General features: G+C 49.7%; 1 protein-coding gene, 1 long non-coding RNA gene and 2 other non-coding genes across 5 annotated transcripts; 1 reads left to right on the top strand and 3 right to left on the bottom strand.

Moving 5' to 3' along the window:
* Positions 1–1258: 1258 nt before the first annotated feature.
* On the bottom strand, positions 1259–8273 carry RPS3 (ribosomal protein S3). Of its 2 annotated transcripts, none has more exons than XR_011730192.1 (7): positions 8157–8273; positions 7377–7507; positions 7034–7127; positions 5275–5369; positions 3054–4433; positions 2423–2650; positions 1259–1704 (listed from the first exon to the last, which is right to left on the bottom strand). XR_011730192.1 is itself a non-coding variant. In XM_071765561.1 (7 exons), exons 1-6 carry the CDS (start codon positions 8184–8186, stop codon positions 2426–2428), a joined length of 732 nt encoding a protein of 243 aa, XP_071621662.1. In that variant the 5' UTR covers positions 8187–8273; the 3' UTR covers positions 1259–1704; positions 2423–2425. The 2 variants fall into 2 exon arrangements, 1 of the variants encoding a protein (XP_071621662.1); XM_071765561.1 differs by having other exon boundaries at positions 2423–2619; positions 4246–4433.
* On the bottom strand, positions 3385–3532 carry LOC139791841 (small nucleolar RNA SNORD15). Its single transcript, XR_011724052.1, has one exon. It is a non-coding gene; the product is annotated as a small nucleolar RNA SNORD15 (small nucleolar RNA).
* LOC139791842 (small nucleolar RNA SNORD15) lies at positions 4800–4946 on the bottom strand. Its single transcript, XR_011724053.1, has one exon. It is a non-coding gene; the product is annotated as a small nucleolar RNA SNORD15 (small nucleolar RNA).
* Positions 8274–16954: 8681 nt separating the features above from the next.
* LOC139791787 (uncharacterized) lies at positions 16955–18461 on the top strand. The gene is made up of 2 exons (XR_011724009.1): positions 16955–17103; positions 18217–18461. It is a non-coding gene; the product is annotated as an uncharacterized lncRNA (long non-coding RNA).
* Positions 18462–27130: the final 8669 nt, after the last annotated feature.

Genomic DNA, 27130 nt, shown 5'->3' with positions numbered 1-27130 from the left:
CTTCAGCTGAGGCCAGAAAGGTAAAAACTGCTGCAAGTGCTCTGGACATGGCTAACAAAGCTCCCTCTTCTGGAAACCTCAAAAAAAGGGACAGTTGTATAATTTTGCAATAAAACTTTTTTTCAGTGAGCCTTGGGCAGCCACAGTTATTTGCAGGGGTTGAGTGGAGGCAAAATACTCTTTTTTCTTTAATCAGTTATTTTTAAGGATGGCTCCTTGCCACCTTTAAATCCAATTGTGGACAAAAAAAAAAAATTACATTTAATATGCAACAAATGAATTCCTAGGACATGTCTGTGACAGGAAAGGGACACTATTAGCAGGTCAGTGTTTCACTCTTCATTTTCTCTCCTCAAACTTCAAGTTTTATGTCTTTAAAAATGCTTCACAGGTAAAGGACCTACTGCCCTGCCCTGGCATTTAAAATATGGCAGTGTAGGAATAAAAAGTGAGCTGTTAGCCACAGGGCCCAGCATTCCCAACCCTACAACCCAAAACTCCACCAACTAAGGTTACCTGACCCTAACAGAAGCTCTGATGTCCCTACACTCCTTAAAGTCACACAGTGAATGTCTTGAAGTGTCAAAGAAAATGGATGCACAGAAGTGCAAAAAACTATTTAGTCAAATCTAGTGAATTCTTCAGCTGAGGCCAGAAAGGTAAAAACTGCTGCAAGTGCTCTGGACATGGCTAACAAAGCTCCCTCTTCTGGAAACCTCAAAAAAAGGGACAGTTGTATTATTTTGCAATAAAACTTTTTTTCAGTGAGCCTTGGGCAGCCACAGTTATTTGCAGGGGTTGAGTGGAGGCAAAATACTCTTTTTTCTTTAATCAGTTATTTTTAAGGATGGCTCCTTGCCACCCTTAAATCCAATTGTGGACAAAAAAAAAAAAATTACATTTAATATGCAACAAATGAATTCCTAGGACATGTCTGTGACAGGAAAGGAACACTATTAGCAGGTCAGTGTTTCACTCTTCATTTTCTCTCCTCAAACTTCAAGTTTTATGTCTTTAAAAATGCTGCACAGGTAAAGGACCTACTGCCCTGCCCTGGCATTTAAAATATGGCAGTGTAGGAATAAAAAGTGAGCTGTTAGCCACAGGGCCCAGCATTCCCAACCCTACAACCCAAAACTCCACCAACTAAGGTTACCTGAACCTAACAGAAGCTCTGATGTCCCTACACTCCTTAAAGTCACACAGTGAATGTCTTGAAGTGTCAAAGAAAATGGATGCACAGAAGTGCAAAAAACTATTTAGTCAAATCTAGTGAATTCTTCAGCTGAGGCCAGAAAGGTAAAAACTGCTGCAACTGCTCTGGACATGGCTAACAAAGCTCCCTCTTCTGGAAACCTCAAAAAAAGGGACTGGTATGTAACTGAGGAGTTACCAGTACTATTCCAGTATCAGGGTATCATTCATGACACCTTTAACACCTGATTTGCTGCTCCAGCTCTACCCAGAAATCAGCATTTTGTCCCCACTTTGTTCAGACCAGGATCTGGCAAGCTGACTCCAAAAGGGTAACAGAAGCTTAGAAGAAACCCAAGAGAAAATCTTCCATACCAAAGGTGGGATACAAGGCTTTCCTGGAATACATCCTGCAAAAAAAACCCCAAACACCTCCACTTTGTCTTTTTTTTATTTTATTAAGAGATGTTTTCAGGACAGTCAAGCTTCTGGTTGCAGATTTTACAAGCCCTACAACAAAAAACAAAAAAATATTGAGTGAGATGGTGGTAAATCATTTCCCATAAGCATTCTTCTACCCAAAAGACTAAACAAACAAGCTCCCAAGTCTCCAAATGAAGTGCCATCTCCCACATCTTGTATTTTAGCCAGTAATCCCCTTGTCCTTGCTAGTCAAGATTTTGCTAGTTAAGATTTTAAACTTTTAAAAGTTCACACTCTCCCTGGGACCAACCTGGAGCAGTTCTGAGACTATTTCAAGCAACCAATTTCTGTCTTGGAAGCTCCTCATTGAGGGAGGCAGGATTTTAAACACTAATGATTTAATTTGCAAAACAATTATGTGTTGTGCTCAGTGTTACTGGTTTCTGTGTCTATTACCCCAAACTGGAGCTCAGGGGGATAGTCAGGGAGGAATTTATACCCTGTGCTGCCAACTGCACACTGGTAGCAGGTGATCAACACCCAAGGCACTGAGCCCTTCTCAGACAAATGCCTCAAAGTCACTCAAACTGTCACTCAAAGTCACCCAAAACCCATGTTGTAGAACACAACATGAAACAGGGCACTTGGAGCAGGATATTCCCTTTCAGACTCATCTCATCATCACTGAAGGGTGTGTGTGCTTAAACCCAACCCACTCTACCTCCTACAGTGCAGCAGCTTTTCTTCCCAAGGATCTCAGCAACTTTTGGTGACAATTTTTCCCTGCAGCTCCCTGGGCACTTACCCCTCAGGCAGTGGGAACAGGCTGAGGCATGGCTGGCTGTTCTGGTTTGCCACCTTTCTGCTCTGAAATGGGGGTGGTGGGCAAGATCTCTTCTTTGGGTTCCACAATGCTGACGTGGTCTGGCAGAGGCTTTTTGGGGCCAATCTTTCCACTTGGGTCCCAAGGCAACATAATCTTTACTTTGATTCCCAACACTCCTGCAGAGAGTGACAGGACAGAGCACAGAACCTGTGAGGAGAGGCTGAGGGAGCTGGGGGTGTTGAGGCTGGAGAAGAGGAGGCTCAGGGGAGACCTCATCACTCTCTCCAAGTCCCTGAAAGGAGGTTGGAGCCAGGGGGGGGTTGGGCTCTTTTCCCAGGCAACTCTCAGCAAGACAAGAGGCCATGGTCTCAAGTTGTGCCAGGGGAGGTTTAGGTTGGACATTAGAAAGAATTTCTTGATGGAGAGGGGGATCAGGCATTGGAATGGGCTGCCCAGGGAAGGGGTGGATTCTCCATCCCTGGAGATATTTCCAAAGAGCCTGGATGTGGCACTGAGTGCCATGGGCTGGGAACCACGGGGGGAGTGGATCAAGGGTTGGACTTGAGGAGCTCTGAGCTCCCTTCCAACCCAGACAATTCTATGGTAACACAAAACAAGCTCATTTGACACAACATACCAAGCACAAATGCAGTGGGGACAAGTCCCATGGTTAAAGGACATGTTATCTACACCCAGAACTCTCCTCACAGCACTGAAGATGCCAGCTGATTAACATAAACATGCTGCAGCTTAAAAATCTAATTATTTTCCATTTCCATCAGTGTGTTACCTTTATCCAAGTCACTTCTTTTGCTTAACTGCAGCCTGGGACCATGATGAAAATGTGCTGTATCCTAAAATCATGCCATGGTTTTTAAACCCTGTTCTTCCTGGGAAAACTCAGCTCATTTTCCTAGGAAATTCACTGGGTTTTTTGCATCCCTTCTCAGACAAATGCCTCTAAATCATCCAATGAGGAGGACATCCTGCCCAAGGCAGCCTCAGCACAGCCCCACAGAACGTGGCACTGCCCAGGCTGCAATGACACAAGGACATCCCTTCTGACTCGTCATCAGATCATCACTGAAGGGAAGAGGGAGAGGAGTTTTGTCTGGGCTGGTGGCCCTGCATCAGGTTTTCTACAATTAAATAATCCAAAGCTAATTAAGAAGTCATTTGTGTTTTACCAAGGGGAAGGACAAGTGTAAGCAGGCTTAGCTGGGCAGATTTACCAGGAGACAACAGTGTCTGCCACTTGCTTTTTTGTGGGTCTTCTACCACCCATGTTCTGTCTGCCTACCCCTAGGAGCCACAAAAGTGAGAATTCAAACAGCCACCAGCTCCTAAACTCAAGTGTGTTTTGTTTGTGAGCTGGTTTGCTATCAACCTCAGATGCTACAGGACACAAGCAAGAGCATCTGGAAATTCTAAAGCCACATTCCCACCTGGACACATTCAATCCTCACCACTAAAAAAGTGGATGACCTGGGATGACTACTCCTAATTCTGCTCCATTTCCCATTCACACTATGTGAATGCAAAGAAAAATTCTACTCCAGGTGTAATGTGCACACTCCTCAGTTGCAAAAAAAAAAAACAAAACCAGATTTTCAGACTTGGAACTAAATGGCAGCACAACTGAAGCACTCTGCAAGATCAGTGGTCCAGCCAAAGCATGCAGAGCTACCAGCCCAGAAAAAACCTCCCTGCAGGCAGAGGAAAACCAGGAGTTGAGATCTTCTGGTTCTGATGGAAGTAAGAAACCAAGAGAGCTGCCAAGGGCTCTGATTTCAGCCACTCACCCTGCCTGAGGAGGACGTGACGCACGGCTGTGTCGACGTAGTAGTTGACTGGGTCTCCACTGTGGATCATCAAACCATCCACAAATTTCATGGATTTGGCACGTTGCCCTCTGAGTTTGCCAGACACAACCACTTCACAGCCCTTGGCACCACTCTCCATGATGAAACGGAGGACACCATAGCAGGCTCTGCAAGGAGAGAGTAGGAGCAGCCCCTGGTGACTCCCCCTCTGCCAAATCCACAAGGTTCCAGAGGAATTTCACCCCAATTTCCATCACACTTCAACTTTTGTTTGGAAAATGCCTTCTGAACACACACCCGTGCAACCTGTCGATGTCACAACCCGTGCAAAGCTGTCAATGCTACACACAACAGCAAAAATCTTCACACTCTTTAAGAGCTGTCACACCCAGCCTAAAAAAAAAACACCTCTGTGACTAAGGATGGTCCTGGCAAGGTTTGTGGGAACAGCAAGAAGAACACATTGTGACAAAAAAACAGCTTGAAAGCTGAAGTTGGCCAACACACCCATGTCAGGAGTGCAGCTCTTTGTCCCTCCTCAGACAAATGCCTCTAAATCATCCAAAGATGACAGGATGCTCCTGCTGAAGAACCAGAGGCAGCACCACAGAACATGATGCTGCAGAGGTACCACAACAAGTGCCACCTGCTTCTGACTCGTCATCTTATCATCACTGAAGGGATCTGAGAAGCAAGGCCACTGTCACCTGCATTACAGCTCAGCCAGAAGGCTTGTAACTGTGTTCCACACCTCCACCCATTTATCTGTACCAAAATAAGAGCAACTTTATACAAACCAGATGCACAAACCAGACCTACTCTTCAAACTTCAACTTTTAGTCCTCAAATAGGACTCCCCAAACTAGGAACTGCCCTCTCCAAATGCAGCATGACCAGGTTATATTTTGAAGGCAAGCTGGCAAGGTGGTTTTGGGGTTTTTTTTTTACAATGGTATTTGAATCCCACACCTCCTCACCCTGCCATCACCTTCCCCTTGCTCCACTCACCTCCGCACTGCTAAACCTCCCAGAAGCTTGTACCGAAGGGATTCTGCCTGAGCAATGGCACACAAGCCTCTTGTGGCCACCTTCTCAGCATAGAGCTACAAAGGAAAAAAAGGTAAAGTCAGAAAAAAGGCTGCATTTCAAGATACTTTTCATTTAACAGAACACAGGAGCTCCCCCTCTATTCTGCATTGGTGAGGCTGCACCTGGAGTATTGTGTCCAGTTCTGGGCCCCTCAGTTCAAGAAGGACAGGGAAGTGCTTGAAAGAGTCCAGCACAGAGCTACTGAGATGATTAAGGGAGTGGAACATCTCCCTTATGAGGAAAGGCTGAGGGAGCTGGGGCTCTTTAGTTTGGAGAAAAGGAGACTGAGGGGTGACCTCATCAATGTTTTCAAATATGTAAGGGGTGAGTGTCAGGGAGATGGAGTTAGGCTTTTCTCAGTGGTGACCAGTGACAGGACAAGGGGTAATGGGTGTAAACTGGAGCATGGGAGGTTCAAGTTGAATATCAGAAAAAATTTTTTTACTGTAAGGGTGACGGAGCCCTGGAACAGGCTGCCCAGGGGGGTTGTGGAGTCTCCTTCACTGGAGACATTCAAAACCCACCTGGACACGTTCCTAGGGGATGTACTCTAGGGGGCCCTGCTCTGGCAGGGGGGGTTGGACTAGATGATCTTTCGAGGTCCCTTCCAACCCCTAGGATTCTATGATTCTATGATACTCATTCTTAGGGCATTCAGGAGCTCCATTCTCTGTGCCCCTTCCTCGGCACTCAGTTCCGTTCCTCCTCCCACACACAAAGTTTTATCCTCAGCCACTGCTGTGACCTCTTTGGTACCTGTCAGCTGCTCCTGGGAGAGCTGGGACACACCAGGGACAAGTCTCCAAGAGCTGCTGCTTTAAAAGCAGCAGGTAACACTGGAGAGAGGTCTCCAGACAGCCTCAAGAACTTTGCTCAACTCTATACAAGTTCCATAAATCTCCCTCGGTCTTAAAAATCCAAACCTAAGAAAACGTTTGGTTTTTGCAAGCCAGGAAAGCTGAGGTGTATTTAACCCTGCACCTTCCAAAGGGCAAAATCTGACACTTCAGAAGACACACACTTCATCTTCCTAGAGCTGACAATTTGGATGGCTTGTGTTTATGCTTAGGCATTTTCTGGAGATAATCAGCAACCTTCAATGCATAATGTGATCCAGCAACACTGGCTGAGCAGGAAGAAATGTGAGTACCACCCCAGATCATGCATTTTCCCCCCTCCCCTAATTTGTTTTAGAGGGAAGTTAACAGCAAGGGCACCAGATTTCTAGCATAAAGATCAGAAATTACTCATGTGTCACTTCACTGTGTATTTTGTTACAGTATCACACTCAAAAAGCTCCTTCTGCACTCAATGTGCAAGACATTATGAGTTCCATAAAGTAACAGTAACATAAAAATACCAAACATCATTGTGTTAAGACTGCTTCTCACCTGTAGGGACAAGAAATTTCCCTACAAAATACCTACAAATAAGTTTAAAAGCTTCTATCTGCATACTCCTTGTTGGGACACCAGAGAAAAACAGGCAAAGTGACAGCACTCAAAAAACCACAAGCAAAGCATTTTGTTTCTCAGTTAAAGACTGTTTTGGGAAAACAGGCAAAAAGTCCCCCAACTTATCTTCAAGTTACACCACCTTTCAGCTGGCACCATACAGACAGCACACCAAGCTAACTGCACAACCTGCTCACTCCTCTTTTAACCAGGATAAATCTTACCTCAACACTTCCCTCAGGGAAGCCAAACCTCTTCTGCACAACAGCCGTCAGCTCCCGGATGCGGCGTCCCTTCTCACCAAGGACATTCTGAGTTCTGGGGAAAAAAATAATATAAAATATGACAGCAGAAATGAGAGAAATGTCTCCACATCTGAGCCTGTAACCACCGTGAGGAGCTTCCAGACTGAGCCTCCGAGTTCAGGGGTTGTAACACGGCTGCAGAGCACTCCAGGATTTCTTTCTGAAGTTCTTTCTGCTTATATTTACCACTTTAACATTATACACAGCAGCATCCCTTGAAGGATTTGTACAGCACCCGAGTCAGCAGCAGCTTCGCAGTTACCTGGTGGCAAGGATGATAATCTCAGTCCTGGTTGGAGTGACCCGGACTTCTACTCCGGAGTATCCATCTTCAGCCAGTTCCCGAGTCAGAAACTCATTCAGCTCGGCTTTGAAGATACCATCAGCGACAAACTAAGAAACCAAATAATAAAATCACCAAGTGCCCAATCGCTCAAGCTTGAACGCAGATTTTTCACGAAGGGAGTTTTAGAAGCAGCTCATCCCTGGGACCCTCCTGCAGCCTGACCGACCTCTCCCTCCCCAGAAAGGAAAAAAGAGGGGAAAAAAGAAATAAAGGCAACCCCCTTCAAGTTCCCAGAGACAAATCGCTTCCAGCCATAGCCTGACCCACACCTCACTACATCCATGCTCCTAAAATCGCAATAAAAGACTCTGGAATCCTCCCAGCCCCTCAGACCCGCAGTGGGCGGGAGGCACTGAACCAAACTCTTCCCCCTTAAAAAAAAAAAAAAAAAAAAGTAAAAAACTATAGTTTACCAACTTCCGCGGCCCTCAGCACAACCCCATCCTGCCTCCCCTGTACACAAAACCCCAGAGCCCTTTGCAAGCCCCACGCAGGGCTGTGAGGGGGATTCACAGCCCCACTCCCGCCGCCATGTTCCCCGCTGGGCCTCCGAGAAGCATCCGCCTCCATCCTCCCCCATCCGCCGCCATTCCCTCCCCGCCACCCCATCTCGGTGGAGCCCATGGGTTCCCCGGTCGTGACCCCGCCGATATGAAACCTCCCTGCGCCCGCAATCAGCCGGCCCGCCGTTCTTACCTTGCGCTTCTTGGAGATCTGCACCGCCATCTTGAGCCGTGCCGCCCGGCGGAAAGGAAGCACCAGCCTAGGAGGAAGGGCTATATCTGCCTTCCGCCTCGTCCCATTGGGCCGGCGGGATCATCTGGGCGGGAAGATGGGGGCCGATGGGTGATGGAGTCTTCCCCTTGCCTTGTGGCGCCGCCATCTTGGGGCGAGTTAACCCCAGCGGTGTCGGTGTGGGTTTTCATCCTTCCTGCAGAGTCGGCATTAAAAGGGTTATAAAAGCGGTGTAAGGGGGCACAGGAAATGATAAGAATGATATTAAAAGAATGATAAATCATCTCGATTTTCTTGCCCTGGTGGTAAAGACGCCTTCCCGTCTTAGCACCCTAGGCATGAGGGGGGCACAGCTCAGGGGTCTCCTCACAAGCTGCTTCTGTCGGTTTAAACATTTTTTTTTTTTTGGTAGTTCTAAGCTTTTTTTGAGGTGGGCAATCACAGATGAAGGAAACAATCCTCAGGTAAATAGTGTAAATCACGGTCAGGCTATTTGGTTACATCCAGGGAACCATCAGGAATCTTTGCTGCCAGAGGATGCTTTACTGATGCTTTACTGTACCCCACTAATTTGCTGCTAGATGTAAATTTTAACAAATATCTCTTACCTGTTTACACCTAAAAAGAACGCTTCTTGAATTTGGGCAGGTTTGATGCTGTGATCACTTCCATCACTTCCCTGGGGAATTCATTCCACTGCTCATCCACCCTCTGGGTGAAAAACTTTTTCCTCGCATCAAACCAAAACTTTTCCTCATTCAGCTTCCTGCAGTTTCCCCAGGTCCTGTCTTTGGTCATAGGAGTAAAGAAATCAGTCCCAGTCCCATCTCTTCCCCTCAGGAGGAAACCACTCACCATGAGGTCACCCCTCAGCCTCCTTTGCTCCAAACTGAACAAATGACCTCAGCCTCTTGTAAGTCATCCTTTCATTTAAAGAAAAAAAAAAAAAAAATGTTCACTTAGAATTTAAAGAAACTGTAGTTTTTTACCCAAAAGAATGTCTCTTTCTACATGTATTCAAACCAGTGTTGGATGTAAGAGTTTTAGTCTTTACTCAACCTGGTTATTAAATTCTAGATGAATGTTTATTTCTGTAGGCTCCAAAATACTGAGCCTGAAAGGCTTTATAATAACAAAGCCTGAATTCGCTTACAATAAGGCATAAATCACAAGCTTGTATTGCAGAAGTGTTAAACTTAGGGTTTTTTTTGGGGGGGGGAGGGTTTGTTTTTTAGAAAAGATTTGACCAAAAGATTTGGACATGCCACCCGTGCCATTCACTCCAATGGAGATGTGGGTCCTACTGCCCTAATAACTGGACTTGATGAGCTTTTAAAGGTCTTTTCCAACCCAAATAACTCTATGGTTCTATGATCCAAAATATCTGAATATGGTCTCTTTGGGGAGGGTCAGCAAAGGGAAGTCCTGCCTTGCAACAACCCAAAAGAGGGGGAGAAGGGCAAAAAAAAATTGAAATGAGCTATTCCTAGGAAAGATAAAATGTGGTTGAGATCTACCAACCCACACAAGTTGTAAGAGGACAGGGAAGATCTCACTGTTTGTGGTCCTCCCACAAAGAGCAGACAAAGGCAATGGGAGCTGGGTGTTGGCTGCAAACAGGTTTGACAAATTTTCAATTTTCTTTGGGCTTTTGGCTACAGAAAGAGACTCTGGACTAGTTTTCTACTGAGCCAGCATGGCTGCTCTCTTGTTTGTAGGCAGCTGATAGTAACAGATTGCAAGTTAGGACCAGTGGCAATTCAAAATTAGATGTTTGATGGCAGCCACCTCCCACACTGCCTCTTTTTTCAGGCTGTGCCCCACACTGGAATGGCCCAGGACCATCCCTAGAGGTCTTTAAAAGTCATTTGGACCTTGTCCTTAGGGACACGGTTTAGTAGTTAGATGATGGTGTTGGTGAAAGGTTGGACTGGATGATCTTGGAGGTCTCTTCCAACCCAAAACATTCTGGGATTCTGTGGTAGAGGTCGTGCAAAGCTGAGGAGACCCATGAACATTCCAGGTGACAATCAGCATCCCTCTGGGAACGAGGTGGAGAAGCCACCTCAGCTTTGGAGCTGCTTCCAACCCTTGAATGGAGGATGGGAAGCAGAGTGAGAGCTCCACCACCCACTCTGAACCCACCTGGGAGTGTGGGTGAGGGTGTGGGACACATCCCAGCCCTCACCCAGCCCTTTAAGATCTCTCCCAAACAGTTTGGCTGCATCCAGACCCCTGCTGAGGTTTGGTCCATGGTAACTCCTGGGTCAAACCTCACCAGGGCCCCCATTAAGAGTGCTACTGCACCAACAATGATATTTTGGGGTCCGTGTTTTTGCTGCCAAACAAATCATGCAGGGAATACCAGTACGACCAGTATAGCACTGGTAAAACACCTCTCCTTCAAACACCCACCCCAGCATCTCCCGTGGGGAGCAGCCTGGAGGCAGCAGTGCCTGAAGGAGCCCATTCTCTTCTGCACCAAGAAAAAGACTTTTTCACCACAAGATGTCAGTGGAGATGCATTCCAGGGGGGGGAAAGCTTCATGTCTCTCCTCACCTTCTTCCCTAGGGAATCATTTGTCCAGGATTTGAGGGATGGTGGAGACATCGGCGAGACAGAGTCTGTCTGGAGCAGCCCAGGGTCCACCTTGCAAGGACAGCTGCCAGTGAGGGACTTGTGTCCCTTGTCACCAAACAGCTTTCCTGTTGGGTTCAACCATCACACCCTGCCCTCAGCAAGCTCCATCCCCTCTCTCTTGGCCAGTCCAGGCTTGGCTGTCCCTCACTCTCTACCTTTTGCTCTCTCTCCCCACCCTCTGTGATATCTTCTGGGAAAGTTATGATATGTTCTGGGAGAAGGGACAGGAGGAGATGCTGCCCCTCACTCCTGTTCCCTTTTCGTGCTCCACTTGTGCCCATTCTCCTCTGCTCCCACTCTCTTCCCTGCTAAAACACACTGACCTCAGTGGTCTCTCCACCAGCCCTATCCTCCTCATCTCCATGCTCCTCAAGTGCCCAGGACTTCTTGGCCAAAATTAGGAGCCACAACTCCATCCATCTCTTCCCAATCTCTTCCCCAGGGACTGAGCCTGTGGCCAGGCTGGAGCTAAGTTGATCATGGATGGATTTGGGGGGGGATCCAGAGCTCACTCAGACTGTTCTCTTGGAATGGGGACAGAAACACCTCCTGCTTGGGTGCTCTGTGGGCTTCTGGTGCTCTTCTGAACAGGAGCCAGCAGTGTGCCCAGGTAGCCAAGAAGGCCAGTGGCATCCTGGGCTGGCTCAGGAACAGCGTGGCCAGCAGGTCCAGGGAAGGGATTCTGCCCCTGTGCTCAGCCCTGGGGAGGCCAGAGCTTGAGTCCTGTGTCCAGTTCTGGGCCCCTGAGCTCAGGAAGGAGATTGAGGTGCTGGAGCAGGTCCAAAGGAGGCAACTGGGCTGGTGAAGGGATCCAGCAGAAATGCTGTGAGGAAGGGCTGAGGGAGCTGGGGGTGTTGAGGCTGGAGAAGAGGAGGCTCAGGGGAGACCTCATCACTCTCTCCAAGTCCCTGAAAGGAGGTTGGAGCCAGGGGGGGGTTGGGCTCTTTTCCCAGGCAACTCTCAGCAAGACAAGAGGCCATGGTCTCAAGTTGTGCCAGGGGAGGTTTAGGTTGGACATTAGAAAGAATTTCTTGATGGAGAGGGGGATCAGCCATTGGAATGGGCTGCCCAGGGAAGGGGTGGATTCTCCATCCCTGGAGATATTTCAAAAGAGCCTGGATGTGGCACTGAGTGCCATGGGCTGGGAACCACGGGGGGAGTGGATCAAGGGTTGGACTTGAGGAGCTCTGAGGTCCCTTCCAACCCAGCCAGTTCTAGGATTTTATGATTCTGTGATTCTCTATCTGCATCCCTGGCCAAAGACAAAGGCAGAGGTGCTGATCCCTGCCTGGCACTGGATAAATCCCCACTGACACTTCATCCAAGCATCAAATTGTCCTCTGTCTGAGCAACCCTAATTTCTGTCTCCCCATCTGAGCCTGCAGGTTGCTCCTCACCCCACTCCCTTAACTGAGCCCTCAGAAGGACCTCTGAGCATCATCCTCCAGAGGAGCTGAACTCCATGGAGCCATGGCAGAGCTGCAGGAGGACACCCAGGATTTCAAGCAGGTAGAAACAGGGGATGGGGAAGGCACTTTATGAGGAGTTATTAAATTCAACAGGCCAGGGATGTGCCTCTTACATCCCTAGTCCATCCAGATGGTCCAAAGGAATGGCCAGCATGGCATTTCCACCCCAGGCAGAGACAAAAGTGAGTGTATGTGTGACTTTTAACTTCCCTGAGACACAAGGTGAGCAGGAGAAATTCCATCTCCAGGGAAAGCTTTTCCTTTTTCCTTTCAGTGTGGTGCAGCATCACACTTACCCTGGCAGCAAAGAGGCTTCGAGGAGCCCTCCCTTTCTCCTCCCTCACCCCTGCCCCTTCCTCCCTCCCTTCCCTGGCCCATCCCTCTTTTTTCTGGAGCCCTGCTGTGAACCAGCTCCCAGGAACGATCCAACACAAACACAGATATATTTTAGGGGAGGTTATTTAAAGCCCTGCTCCTTTCCCTGCTCCAGCCCAGCTCCACAGCAGCTTGGGAGCACCAAAGAGAGAGGCAGCAAATTGCAGCAGGGGGATGGGACCAGGCAGCAACAACTTGCTCAAAAGACCTCAAAGGTGGTCAGGTTTTTGGTGGCATTTGGCAACCCAGCACTTTGTCAAGTTGAGGGAACATCTGCATTTGAGGTCCTCACCCCAAGGTGACACCAGGTGACACCAGAAGTGATGAGGAGCTGAGGATGGATCTGTGCAGGGATCCAAGCCTAGGATACCATTAACCAGGGTCTCAATTCTAAAGGAAACCCCTCCCCTCTAACCTGTACAAACCCCACTCTGCTTGCTGGTTTGCAGCTTGGGGCCACAGTATTTCCAGAGCAGGAAGTATCTGCCTGGGATCATCTTTTTTTATTTTTTTAAGGCTGAGTTTAGGGTATTTCTGGATCATATAAAGACAGGAAAAGGCACAACATGAGCAAAAAGCCTGGCCCTGACGTGGGTTGCCTTTTCCATGCCCTATTAAGGAGAAACTATGTGTTGTGTCAGCATTTCAGGGTCAGCAATGACAACCAGAGCCAGGGTCAAGCTACACCCTGGTACAAATCAGGGACCTTGGTGGCATTAGGCAGTGAGGGAATGTCCCCTCTCCTCCCAGATGGGAGCCAGAGGGCTCCAAGCTGTGGCCTTCACAGCCAGGAACATTTCATCCCTCTCCACAAATAGCAATGTAGGATTCTCCTCCCTCAGCTCCCACCATCCCTGTCTGCAGCCCAAAGCAGGCAGTGCAGCTCTCAGAGGTGAGCAGTGGTGTCCCAAGGTGCTGTTTGAAGCCCAGTGAGGATGAATTCATCTCCATTTCCTCTTTGCCAAAATGGAGCCTGGCAGCATCCTGAAAAAACTGGGAAATGCCCACACCTTCCACCCCAGAGAGCTCAGATCTGGTCCAGCTTCCCAGCTGGTGGCTTTGATCTGCATCAGACCCAGGGCTGTCTGTGAACCCTGTAATGGACAAAACATTTGGGGTTTCAGCAGGAAAAGGTCCTCAGCTTCATCCCCAGGTCAATGCCCTTGGCTGGAACTGGGGCTCCCCCATCCTCCAGGACTGGGGGCAGTGGGGGTGGTCAGAAAGCAGCAGTGATCCCAGCCCTGGGGCAGAGCCCTGGCCTTGCTCCACTGCTGGAAAACCTGGGATGTGTCCTCTCTGGCTGCCACAAAGATGCAGCCACCAGCTCTGGCTCCAGACATGACCCCTGCTGGATTCCCAAGCACAGGATGAGGACCTTGGACACCCTCCCTGCCCTCAAATGCCACTAAAACCCCTCTGCAAGCCCTGCACACAACACTTGGTTCTCCTCTTGCATTTGCAGGACAGGTTCCTTTCACAACAGCATAAGCAGGGGATGGCCAGGAGGGGGATGTGGCATTTGGTGACACCAGGGACCCCTTTGTCCCCCTACCAAGGGCCCCTTGCAGGTGCTGGGGGGTAGCAGAAGGTTTTCTCACTGCAGGGGAAGTCAGCTTGGAGTAGGTTGGGGAATCAGGAGCTTCCCTGCCTCCCCCCCAGCTCCTTTCATGGCCCAGGAGGGGGATGTGGCATTTGGTGACACCAGGGACCCCTTTGTCCCCCTACCCATTGCCCCTAGCTGGGGGGTAGCAGAAGGTTTTCTCACTTGAGTAGAAGTCACTTTGGAGCAGGTTGGGGAATCAGGAGCTTCCCTGTCTCCCCCCAAGCTCCTTTCATGGCCCAGGAGGGGGATGTGGCATTTGGTGACACCAGGGACCCCTTTGTCCCCCTACCAAGGGCCCCTTGCAGGTGCTGGGGGGTTGGCAGAAGGTTTTCTCACTGCGGGGGAAGTCAGCTTGGAGTAGGTTGGGGAATCAGGAGCTTCCCTGCCTCCCCCCCAGCTCCTTTCATGGCCCAGGAGGGGGATGTGGCATTTGGTGACACCAGGGGCCCCTTTGTCCCCCTACCCATTGCCCCTAGCTGGGGGGTAGCAGAAGGTTTTCTCACTTGAGTAGAAGTCACTTTGGAGCAGGTTGGGGAATCAGGAGCTTCCCTGCCTCCCCCCAAGCTCCTTTCATGGCCCAGGAGGGGGATGTGGCATTTGGTGACACCAGGGACCCCTTTGTCCCCCTACCAAGGGCCCCTTGCAGATGCTGGGGGGTTAGCAGAAGGTTTTCTCACTACAGTGGAAGTCAGCTTGGAGCAGGTTGGGGAATCAGGAGCTGCCCTGCCTCCCCCCCAGCTCCTTTCATTGCCCAGGAGGGGGATGTGGCATTTGGTGACACCAGGGGCCCCTTTGTCCCCCTACCCATTGCCCCTAGCTGGGGGGTAGCAGAAGGTTTTCTCACTTGAGTAGAAGTCACTTTGGAGCAGGTTGGGGAATCAGGAGCTTCCCTGCCTCCCCCCCAGCTCCTTTCATTGCCCAGACAGCTACAATGGTTTATGGCAGCCCAAAGCCATTGAAGAGCCTCAACTGAGCCAACATCCCCAGTTTTTTTCTCCCCAGGAGTCTGGCTCCTGTTCAGAGCATCCAGGAGGGGCTGGCAGCCCTTTGCAGTAAAACAGCCAGGACAGCCAGCAGCTTTCCCAGCTCACAGGCACTCTGGATTTTGGGATACCCCCTGCTTCCCATCCAGGCAATGGTGGATGGAAGGAGGCATTGGGAGCAAATGTCCTGCTTGGGAAGGTCCCCAACTGCAACTCCTGCTTCAAAATGGTGCTGGAGTTGCAGGGAGATCTTGCAGGCACCCAAGGACCATGCTCCCTCTGCAAAGGAAGACAAAAAACATCAGGGAAAATCCTCAGGGGCACCTGGATGGATTGGTCCAGGCAGGAGCAGGGGAGCTGCACCTTCCCTTTGCACCCTGTTCCCCAGACACAGGGCTCAGCTGCTGTGTTTCTGGATCATCTAAAACCAGGGAAAAGCACAACATCAGCTGCAGCCCAACCTGGCCTCTTCCACCTGTGCTCACAGAGCAAGATGCCAACTGCATTTTGCCAGAGGGAGGGAGGTGAGGTAAAACCTCAGCCCCTGTGATCAAAGAATCCCAGAATCATTTGGGTTGGAAAGGACCTCTGAGACCATCAAATCCAACCCTTGATCCACTAGGTTACTAAACCATGGCACTGACCCCTTGTGCTCAGACACCCATAGGGTTTTGGGTGATGAGCTGGGTCGCAGGACAGGCCAGGGACCACCACCTCTCTGGATACACCTTGGGAGCTTGTTTATTCCCAATTCTCTCCCTGCAAACCCAAGCTGTGGCACAGTCCTTGGGGATTTTGACAGCCTCAGCAGAGACCTTGTCTCCATCTGTGTCAGACCCCTAAAGAGTGGGTCCTCACTAAGGACTCTCTTCCAAACCTTGGCTCTAGGGATGCACCTTCTTCCCCTAAAAGCTTTTTTTGGGATATCACTCCTGCCTCCAAAATACCCCTTTTAGAGCAGCTGAGTTTGTCTGCTTGCAGCTGCAGGGATAGAGCTGGCGACCAAGGAAAGGATGGCTTCTGGTGCTCTTCTGAACAGGAGCCAGCAGTGTGCCCAGGTAGCCAGGAAGGCCAGTGGCATCCTGGGCTGGCTCAGGAACAGTGTGGCCAGCAGGTCCAGGGAAGGGATTCTGCCCCTGTGCTCAGCTCTGGGGAGGCCAGAGCTTGAGTCCTGTGTCCAGTTCTGGGCCCCTGAGCTCAGGAAGGAGCTTGAGGTGCTGGAGCAGGTCCAAAGGAGGCAACTGGGCTGGTGAAGGGATCCAGCAGAAATGCTGTGAGGAAGGGCTGAGGGAGCTGGGGGTGTTGAGGCTGGAGAAGAGGAGGCTCAGGGGAGACCTCATCACTCTCTCCAAGTCCCTGAAAGGAGGTTGGAGCCAGGGGGGGGTTGGGCTCTTTTCCCAGGCAACTCTCAGCAAGACAAGAGGCCATGGTCTCAAGTTGTGCCAGGGGAGGTTTAGGTTGGACATTAGAAAGAATTTCTTGATGGAGAGGGGGATCAGGCATTGGAATGGGCTGCCCAGGGAAGGAGTGGATTCTCCATCCCTGGAGATATTTCAAAAGAGCCTGGATGTGGCACTCAGTGCCATGGGCTGGGAACCACGGGGGGAGTGGATCAAGGGTTGGACTTGATGAGCTCTGAGGTCCCTTCCAACCCAGCCAATTCTATGATTCTGTGATTCTGTGAAGGATCCATCTGGATATAAATGTATTGACTGAGGTTGATATATGATCTCTAACAGATGGAATCCCTGGGGATGGCTGTCTCCTGGTGGACTGGTGTAGGACAACCCTGGATTGCCAGATCAGACACTCCTGGACCTGCAGCACTGGATTGAGGGTGAGTATGGGGCTCACCAGCCCCCAGACATCTGTGGAGGACTGAGATGCAAGAAAAATGCTGCCCCCAGCAGCAAGAAACCTGATTGTTGCTAGTACAGGAATAACCAAATCTTTTAAAAGAGGATAAAAAAAAAAATGCACATAGGCCAGTCAGCTCCTGACCACATTTCCCAGCAGTGAGGAAGTTCTGCTATAATGAGGTGGTCTCAGGGGAGAATTCCTGCTATGGGAAACAGAGCTGAAGCTGAGGCCTCACTGCAGGCTGAGAGCTGCATCAGAGCAGCCCAGTTCTGCTGGTACCAGAGGTGCAAGATGCCAAGGTCAGAAAGTCTTTTCCCCTCTCTAACAGAGAGCACCCTCCTCATGGAGAGTTTCATTACAAAAGGATCCATTCCCCTGAAACAGAGTAATCTGAGCACAAATGATCCAAAATCCTCAGATAAATATCTGTTCAGACACAGCATTCAGTCCCATTTCCATCACTTCTGCCCAGCTGGGATGACACCTGGATGGCAGAACAGGGCATGAGACCCAACAGGTTGAGGCACCTTCCCAGCTTTGTGTCAGTGTCAGAGAATCCCAAATTGGGTTGGAAGGGACCCTAAAGATCATCTGTTGATGGGCAGGGACCCCTCCCACAGCCCAGGTTGCTCCAAGCCCCATCCAACCTGGAATTCAACACTGCCAGGGATGGGGCAGCCACAGCCTCCCTGGACAACCTGATCCAGTGTCTCACCACCCTCACAGGAAAGAATTTCTTTCTAGTTTTTAACCTAAATCTTTCAAACCATTCCCTCTCATCCTATCACTCCAAGCCCTCATGAAAAATCCCTTCCCAGCTTTCCTGGAGCCCCTTCCCTTCTCCAGGCTGAACAACCCCAACTCTAGGGAACTCCCCCCCCCCCATCAATAGGATTCTGCTGCCTCCACATGGCCTTTGAGGGATCCCAAACCTGAGCCATCATCATCCTCAGAGGCACAGCCTTCCTGTCTGACACTCCTGAGAGCCCAACCCCCCTTCAAAGCTCCCAGGCATTGCTGTGACACCAAGAAAAAAGACCAAGGTCAGTGCTGAAAATTAAACCTCCATCTCTCCACCTTTTTTTTGCAGAGGAGCCAGAGGCCTAGAAAAGAAAAGCATCCAAATCACCATCCCTACCACCAGCAATTTCATCAGACACACCACAGAGTTCATGAATTTTCCCAGCAAGTAGCTGGGAAAAAATAAAACCCAGGGCAGAGATGGACAAGATGAGATGGTTCACATTAAATGAATGGAGACTGGCCCAGGAAAGTAATTCAAGTAGAGATCTGATGAATTGCAAGCCCCAGTTGTAAAGCATTTGTAAAATCTGACTGGGATGGGAGTTTTATTGCAAGGCCTGGAGTATTCTGGTTTATTGCTGCAGTTGCAGCAGCTGCTACTGTTCAGGTTGAATTGCCATGTCTGCTCAAAATCCCCTCAAAACTCTCTGACAGCTCTGGAAAAGCTCCTGAGGATCTTTTCCTGCCCCCGTGGAGCCAATTGCTCCCCAGGCCCTGCTCCCATGGGCCCCTTCCCACACGGAGCAGCCTTTAGAGTGGGGTGAGATGAAGTAGAAAGGAAGCCTGGGGGAGCAGGAGTCAGGGCCACATTTCCAGACCTTTTGCAAACTTTTCACACTCAGGAGGATTTACTGGTTCTTGGCTTGGCAAGAATGTGGGGGACTGAGTCCAACAGTGAAAGGTGCAGCTCAGGGAGGGGAAAGGGGGACATATTTCCAGGCAGAGACAGCATTCAGCTGCCCCAGTGCTGTCTCTTTCCCTGAACCCTAAAGGAATCCAGGAGCAGGGTTGAAAATCAGGGTAGAAACAGGTCAGGTCTATGCTGAAGATAAATAACTGTAGTCTGATGAAATACAGCTCTGGAAAGATGCATGTGGATCTCTAGGGGGAAACCTCACAACTTAAAAGCTTTCAAATGAGTGACTGAGGCATGAAAAGCAAAATCTTGAAGCAGACAAATGGGCAAACCTGGAAGTTCTGCCCCAGAAATTTTTCTGGACTTGATCTGTAAATGGCAGCGATCACCGAACCCTCAGTGAAAAGCAACAAATCCAACCCCCCCTCAGCCTGACTCAGTTGTAATCCTGGCTCATTAAAGCTGATAAAATGTTGGCAGAGTTTTAGTGGTTGTTCACAAACGGGTCCATCACTCTGACACTTCCCTTTGGGCATCTGCCCTGGTAAACAAGATTTTGCTTCACTGCCTGGATTCACCTAAAGGACTCGAAGCACATTGGTAAATAATTGATCCTTCCTTTAAAAACAGGAAATGAAATAAGGACACTGAGTGTGCAATTGAGCTGGAAATTGTTCAGCTCTTTATTATTTAATGAACTGACTGGCTGCTCCCAGAGGTCATTCCAGCAGCTCACACCCCAGCCCGATGGCTCTGTGCAAGGTACGTAAATTGAAACTTTAATGGGCAGTTTGAGGTGAGCAGTTTGCCCTGGTAGTATCACTTGAAACCCATCTGTTTAAGTAAGTGGTTCTTAATCAGCTTTCAAGCAGCAGGAAATCAGCAGAGGGCAGGAGGCAGCTGTTTTCTCCTGCCTGCTGCATTTTTACCATGATTTATGGGTGCATCTGTAGCAGACACAGAGATAATGTCGGTCGCAAAGGTTGTTACCTGCTCTTCATAGAATCATTTTGGTTGGAAAAGACCTTTAAAATCATCAAGTCCAACCATTAACCCAGCACTGCCAAGGCCACCACTCAACCATGGCCCTCAACACCACATTTACACAACTTTGAAATCCCTCCAGGGATGGGGACTCCACCACTGCCCGGGGCAGCCTGGGCCAGGGTCTGACAACCCTGTGCAGGTAAAAATTGTTCCTCATACCCAACCTAAACCTCCCCTGGTGCAACTTGAGGCTGCTTCCTCTTGTCCTGTTGCTTGGGAAGAGTCTGACAACTGAAAAAGCAGCTCCTGGTTGAACTTCTCACTGTGGTTATGGGACACAGGAGGATGTGGAGAGCCCAGGAACCCCACTGAGATGGATGTGGGTGCACATACACAGAGCACGCACTCAGGATGGGGAGAAAACAGGGAAAAAGGGTTTGGTTTTTCTCCTCTGGCCTTCAAGTGAGGTGCTCCATGCCCAGGGCCAGCATGGATCCTGTGGGAGGCATTTTTGCTGCTTAAATAGAAAAAAAAGTGGGGAGTGGGAAGTGCTGTGGTGCCAATTTTTAGACTCTTCAGTACCTAATGCTGCTTTTTGCCCTAACCCACAGCACCACGGGCAGCTCTTGGCTGTGTCACCTGGAGCACTCAGGCTGCTGAAAACACCTTCATGCCTCAGGACTTGTCTGGATGAAGCTCCTGAGCTCCTCTCTTCCATGGCAGTGCTGGGCTGATGAGGACTCCTCCTCCTGCTGCTGTGTTTCTCCTGCTACCCCTTAATGTGGCTTTGGATTTTCTGCTGGGAAGCTGCTCCTGGAGGGAAGTTAATACCCAAAGGCAAAAAGTAAAAAAAAAACAACAAAACCCACAGCCTGAAACCTTGAAGTGCCTTCTCCCCACTGTGCTGCTACCTGCAGCCTTCAGCTCCATTCTGTGCTCAGTAATGAGGTGATTAAAAGCACTAATTACAGCAGGCAGAATACAGCACCAGAAAATTCCACCTCTTTCAGTTATTTTTTTTTACCAAAAACGTCACACTGCATCAGAGACTTTGCTGAGGAGCTTTTCCTCCTGCCAGCAAACATTTCCTACCAGCCCAGAGGCCCAAACATCACACAGGGTGCACACAGGAGCTTTCCCTCTGGCACAGGGATGGAGGGGAACGTGTGGCTGATGTCTGTGATGCACTCCTGGGCACACAGGTTTCCTTTTTCAGGGCTCTAAGCAGTTGTCTCTGTCTTCCTCACCTTCCTGGTGAGGCTCCAGCTGGAATACTGTGTCCAGTTCTGGGTTCCCTGGTTCAGGAAGGACAGGGAAGTGCTGGAGAGGGGACAGCAAAGGGCTAAAAAGGTGAGGAGAATGAGGACATCTCTCTGATGAGGAAAGGTTGAGGGATTTGGGTGTGTTTGGTCTGGAGAAAACTGAGGGGAGATCTCATCAATGCTTTTAAATCCTGAGAGGGGGGGTGGGTGACAGGAGGAGGGGGTAAGGATCTTCTCAGTGACAGGATAAGAGGGCACAAACTTGAACATCAGAAGTTCCATCTAAACAAGAGGAGGAACGTGTGGCTGATGTCTGTGATGCACTCCTGGGCACACAGGTTTCCTTTTTCAGGGCTCTAAGCAGTTGTCTTTGTCTTCCTCACCTTCCTGGTGAGGCTCCAGCTGGAATACTGTGTCCAGTTCTGGGTCCCCTGGTTCAGGAAGGACAGGGAAGTGCTGGAGAGGGGACAGCAAAGGGCTAAAAAGGTGAGGAGAATGAGGACATCTCTCTGATGAGGAAAGGCTGAGGGGTTTGGGTCTGTTTGGTCTGGAGAAAACTGAGGGGAGATCTCATCAATGCTTTTAAATCCTGAGAGGGGGTTGGGTGTCAGGAGGAGGGGGTATGGATCTTCTCAGTGGTGCCCAGTGACAGGATAAGAGGGCACAAACTTGAACATCAGAAGTTCCATCTAAACAAGAGGAGGAACGTGTGGCTGATGTCTGTGATGCACTCCTGGGCACACAGGTTTCCTTTTTCAGGGCTCTAAGCAGTTGTCTTTGTCTTCCTCACCTTCCTGCTGAGGCTCCAGCTGGAATACTGTGTCCAGTTCTGGGTTCCCTGGTTCAGGAAGGACAGGGAAGTGCTGGAGAGGGGACAGCAAAGGGCTAAAAAGGTGATGAGAATGAGGACATCTCTCTGATGAGGAAAGGCTGAGGGGTTTGGGTCTGTTTGGTCTGGAGAAAACTGAGGGGAGATCTCATCAATGCTTTTAAATCCTGAGAGGGGGGGTGGGTGTCAGGAGGAGGGGGTAAGGATCTTCTCAGTGACAGGATAAGAGGGCACAAACTTGAACATCAGAAGTTCCATCTAAACAAGAGGAGGAATGTGTGGCTGATGTCTGTGATGCACTCCTGGGCACACAGGTTTCCTTTTTCAGGGCTCTAAGCAGTTGTCTTTGTCTTCCTCACCTTCCTGCTGAGGCTCCAGCTGGAATACTGTGTCCAGTTCTGGGTTCCCTGGTTCAGGAAGGACAGGGAAGTGCTGGAGAGGGGACAGCAAAGGGCTAAAAAGGTGAGGAGAATGAGGACATCTCTCTGATGAGGAAAGGCTGAGGGGTTTGGGTCTGTTTGGTCTGGAGAAAACTGAGGAGAGAGCTCATCAATGCTTTTAAATCCTAAAAGGGGAGGTGGGTGTCAGGAGGAGGGGGGGGTAAGGATCTTCTCAGTGGTGGCCAGTGACAGGACAAGAGGTAATGGGCACTTATTTGGTAACAGGAAATTCCATCTAAACATCAGGAGGAATTTCTTCACTTGGAGGGTGGCCCAGGCTGCCCAGAGAAGTTCTGGAGTTTCCATCTCTGGGGACATTCCCAACCCACCTGGATGTGTCCCTGTGTGTCCTGCCCTGGGTGCTCCTGCCTTGGCAGGGGGGTTGGACTGGATGAGCTCCAGAAGTTCTCCCAGACATTCTGTGATTCCTGGTGCATCTCTAGGATGGAAATGCTGCCAATGATGGAAATGTCACCTATTTCACTCTTGTGAAAGGGAACAGGCAACAAAAGAGCTCATGGAACTGCAGCTGTTCAGGGGAGGAGAGGACACAGGTGCCTTATCCACTGCAGTGTTTTGTTCCTCACACCTCCCCACATGAAGCCAGCACTGACTGCAGTCACCTCAACCCATATTTACTCCCTTTTTCTTCCAACCAGGAATCCTGCTCCTGTTCTTCCTCACTGCCAGCAGCCATCTGGCCTGACACAAATCCCTATTTCTGCTCTTCCTCACCCAAAGTTTGGAAAAGAGTTTGTAAGAGCCCAGGTTTATAAATACATTTTTAAAATTGTCAGGGTTTAACACTGGCCTGGCAATTAAACCAGTTAACAGCTGCTCTCTATTAATATCTCTCTCCTCCCTGATAAAGAAAGGAGAGAGAAGAAGGGAGAGAGACTGATGGGTTGGGAACTAAACTACACAGCTTTAATGAAACAGTAATGATAAATAAGAAAAATTACTAAATCTATACAAATATCCAGGAAAATGGATCCCAGGTTCCTCCCCCCTTTCCCCCAAGAACTCTCAGGTCACCACCCAGGCTGCAGGGCAGCCCTGGGAAAATCCAGGCTGGAATCCTGGAGTCAGCAGCAGTTGGGAGCTGGAGGCAGGAACACACAGATTCAGGCTGGGATGGATCAGGAGCACAGGCAGAGGAAGGGATGGGATCCTCCCAGGATGCCCAAGCAAAGAGGGAGAGGGGAAGAAGGGGAAGCAGGAAGGGGTTTGAGCCTGGGGATCCCTCCAATTTATCCTGAGGATGAGGTGGATGGGATGGAATCCTCTGCTTGGTCAATTCTGGCATCTCTCTTGTCCCTTCCTCCCCAAAGGAGGGTTCCAGGTGGGACCTCTTGACTCCTTTTCTCCTTCTGGAGGGCAAAATGTTGCTCAGAGCTGAGCAGTGTCCCTGGTTCTGCACCCCAGGCTCCAGCTGGAACTGTAACCATGGAGTGGGATCAGTCCCAGCAGCAGCCACTGCCTGAGAAACTTGCTGTTCATTTCAGCAGTGCAGCTGCTTACAAGAGACTCAGCTGGAAGCAAAAGTACAAGACAGAAAATTCCCTTTATCCTGCCCCAAACCAGGACAAAATCACCTCCCCTTGCCCTTGGCTCTGGTAATGGAAAGTGTCAGCACTGATCCCAGCTCCAACAGGAGAAATTCAGGACATCTCACATGGGATGCCACAGCATCATTTGGGGATGGATCACACCCCTGACCTGGTGCTTGGCCAGCAGAGCCTTGGCAAGAGGCTGAGGGGCACACTGAGCCCTGAATCCCATTGCTACCCCAGGCATCTGATGGGAGCCCAAATATCAGGTCTTGAATGGCTTAACTGGCCTCTTTTTTTTTTTTTTTTTTTTTTCCTCTTTTTTTCCCTCCTTCTAGAGCAAAGCAAAGCAGTTGGCACAGGAGCTGCTTCTCTGAGGAGCACAGGAATTATGGAATCAGTGACAGAAGGGTTTGGGTTGGAAAGGACCTTCCAGCTCCTCCAGTTCCAACCCCTGGATGTGCAGGGACCCCTCCCACAGCCCAGGTTGCTCCAACCCCATCCAGCTTGGGCTGAGACACTGCCAGGGATGGGGCAGCCACAGCTTCCTTGGGCAACCTGGGACAGGGGCTCAGCACCCTCACACCAAACAATTTCCTCCTAAAATCTCACCTAAATCTCCTCTCTTTCAGCTTGAAACTATTACCTCTTGAACTATCACTCCATGCCCTTGTCCAAAGTCCTTCCCCAGCTTTCCTGGAGCCCCTTCAGGCACTGGAAGATGCCCTAAGGTCTCCCTGGAGCCTTCTCTTTTCCAGACTGAATAATTCCAACTCTCTTCCCCTGGCTCCAGAGCTGCTCCAACCCTCTGAGCATCTTTGTGGCCTCCTCTGGACTCCCTGGAACAGCTCCACATCCTTCCTGTGCTGGGGGCAGCAGCAGTGAAACCTCCCTGTTTGGGCTGAGGGAAGCAAAACCACTTTGTAATGCAGAGAAGGAAGATGAAGGCATCAAAGAGGCAGTGTCCTTACTTGTAATCCAACACCAGGGCTCCTCAGGGAGGTTTCTGCTCCAGCACTGGCTGACCTCCATCCTGTGGTTCCTTCTAATGGCTCCTGGCAAGCAGACAGACTGAGTACTAATGGGGTAAAACAGTCTCTGAGGTCCCATCACCAGCTGAGTCTCAGGGTCTGAGCCCTTTTTTCACAATCTGGACATCTGGAATTTTTGTAACTCGTGTTTTGCCAGGCTGATGTGGTTGGTGGGCAGGAAAACTTCATCAGTGGAGTGGGAGCTGCTCAGGAGGAAGCTGGTAGTAAGCTGGTTGTTGCTTTGCTTTGCTCCTGCAGGCAATCCCCAAGAACCAGCAAGAGAGGAGCAGTAAATGGTTGTTTGTGCACAGGGTTATTTTCTAGGACATGAACCAGCATCCTCAGAAGTCAGCTTGGGAGAACCCCATGAAGAGCAAAAAAACCACAAAAAAACCCCCCAAAACCAACACTTGACCAGAATGCAAAAGCAGAGCTGCAAACTCAACACCTTTTTTTTTTTTTAAATTATTATTATTATTTTAAATCTTTTTAAAATAACTTTAAAGGACGGGTGAGCTTAAGCAAGAGTTACCAGCTGTGGCTCTTTGCTTTAGAAAACAAGCAGTTTCAGCAAAAAAATATCAGATGACTGCCATCCAGAAAGCTCTTATTCCCAGTATCTCATTTATCTCTAAATAAAACACCCAAGCAGCAATATAACTCTTAATAAATAAATAAATTAAAAGTATTTCCCAAGCCTGCATATCTGTAGGAATAACAGCCCCTGACACCCTAGAATTCTCTCCATCTATGTCTGGCTGGGAGTGCCAATCAATAAATTGTCTCCTCATCCTCAGATTACCTCAGTTAGATATTTTTCTTTTTTTTTTTTTTTTTTTTTTTTTGTCAGATAATTTTGCAAGCAGGGGCAGCAGTTCCCCTGCTATCAGCTGTAGGAGCTCTGCCAGCTGCATGAACACCAGCTCCCCCCTTGTCACCCCAGAACAATCACACCCTGACAGTGCCCTTGGGTGGTGACAATTTGCTGTGACCTCCACAACAATTGGTGACAGTCTGAGGATATGAGCTGTGCTCTGGGTTGCCTTTCCAGGAACATTTTCACTCCCTGGCATTTCTTCAATCTTCTCACACCCAGCATTGCTCTCCAGTGCCAGAGCCAGGGGGGGGAGGAGGGAAATGTTTCCCATCATTTGAGGGAAGCAGCACTGATGATGAGACAGCAGTGTGCCCAGGTGGCCAAGAAGGCCAATGGCATCCTGGGCTGGCTGAGGAAGAGCGTGGCCAGCAGGTCCAGGGAAGGGATTCTGCCCCTGTGCTCAGCTCTGGGGAGGCCACAGCTTGAGTCCTGTGTCCAGTTCTGGGCCCCTGAGCTCAGGAAGGAGCTTGAGGTGCTGGAGCAGGTCCAAAGGAGGCAACTGGGCTGGTGAAGGGATCCAGCAGAAATGCTGTGAGGAAGGGCTGAGGGAGCTGGGGGTGTTGAGGCTGGAGAAGAGGAGGCTCAGGGGAGACCTCATCACTCTCTCCAAGTCCCTGAAAGGAGGTTGGAGCCAGGGGGGGGTTGGGCTCTTTTCCCAGGCAACTCTCAGCAAGACAAGAGGCCATGGTCTCAAGTTGTGCCAGGGGAGGTTTAGGTTGGACATGAGAAAGAATTTCTTGATGGAGAGGGGGATCAGGCATTGGAATGGGCTGCCCAGGGAAGGGGTGGATTCTCCATCCCTGGAGATATTTCCAAAGAGCCTGGATGTGGCACTCAGTGCCATGGGCTGGGAACCACGGGGGGAGTGGAGCAAGGGTTGGACTTGAGGAGCTCTGAGCTCCCTTCCAACCCAGCCAGTTCTAGGATTCTATGATTCTATGATTTAAGGTGCAGAGAGAAATGGCTTTGAGGCTATGGCAGACAAAAATCAACTGGGGAGAAAATATGGGGGTGTTGGTTGATGAGAAGCTCAAGATGAGTCAGGAATGGGTGCTGGGAGCCCCAAACCCAACTGTGTTTTAGGTTGCATCAAAAGCTTCATGGCAAAAGGGTCAAAAAATGTGGTTTTTCCAACCTAATTCCATTTCAGATTCTTCCAACCTCAGCCAACCTATGATTATGGGATTCCCTCCCTCTGCTTCACTCTCTTCAGACCCCTCCCAGCAGTGCTGGTCCAGTTCTGGGGTCCCCAGTACAGGAAGGAGATGGAGGTGTTGGAGCAAGTCCAGAGGAGGCCACAAAGATGATCCAAGGATTGGAGCCCTGGAGGCAGGGAGAGAGAGTTGGGGTTGTTCAGCCTGGAGAAGA

This window comes from Heliangelus exortis, chromosome 1 (genome assembly GCF_036169615.1).
Source record: "Heliangelus exortis chromosome 1, bHelExo1.hap1, whole genome shotgun sequence".
NCBI classification, from domain to species: Eukaryota; Metazoa; Chordata; class Aves; order Apodiformes; family Trochilidae; genus Heliangelus; species Heliangelus exortis.
Note: the sequence above shows the minus strand (reverse complement) of the source record. Positions and strands in the feature narration are given on the sequence as shown.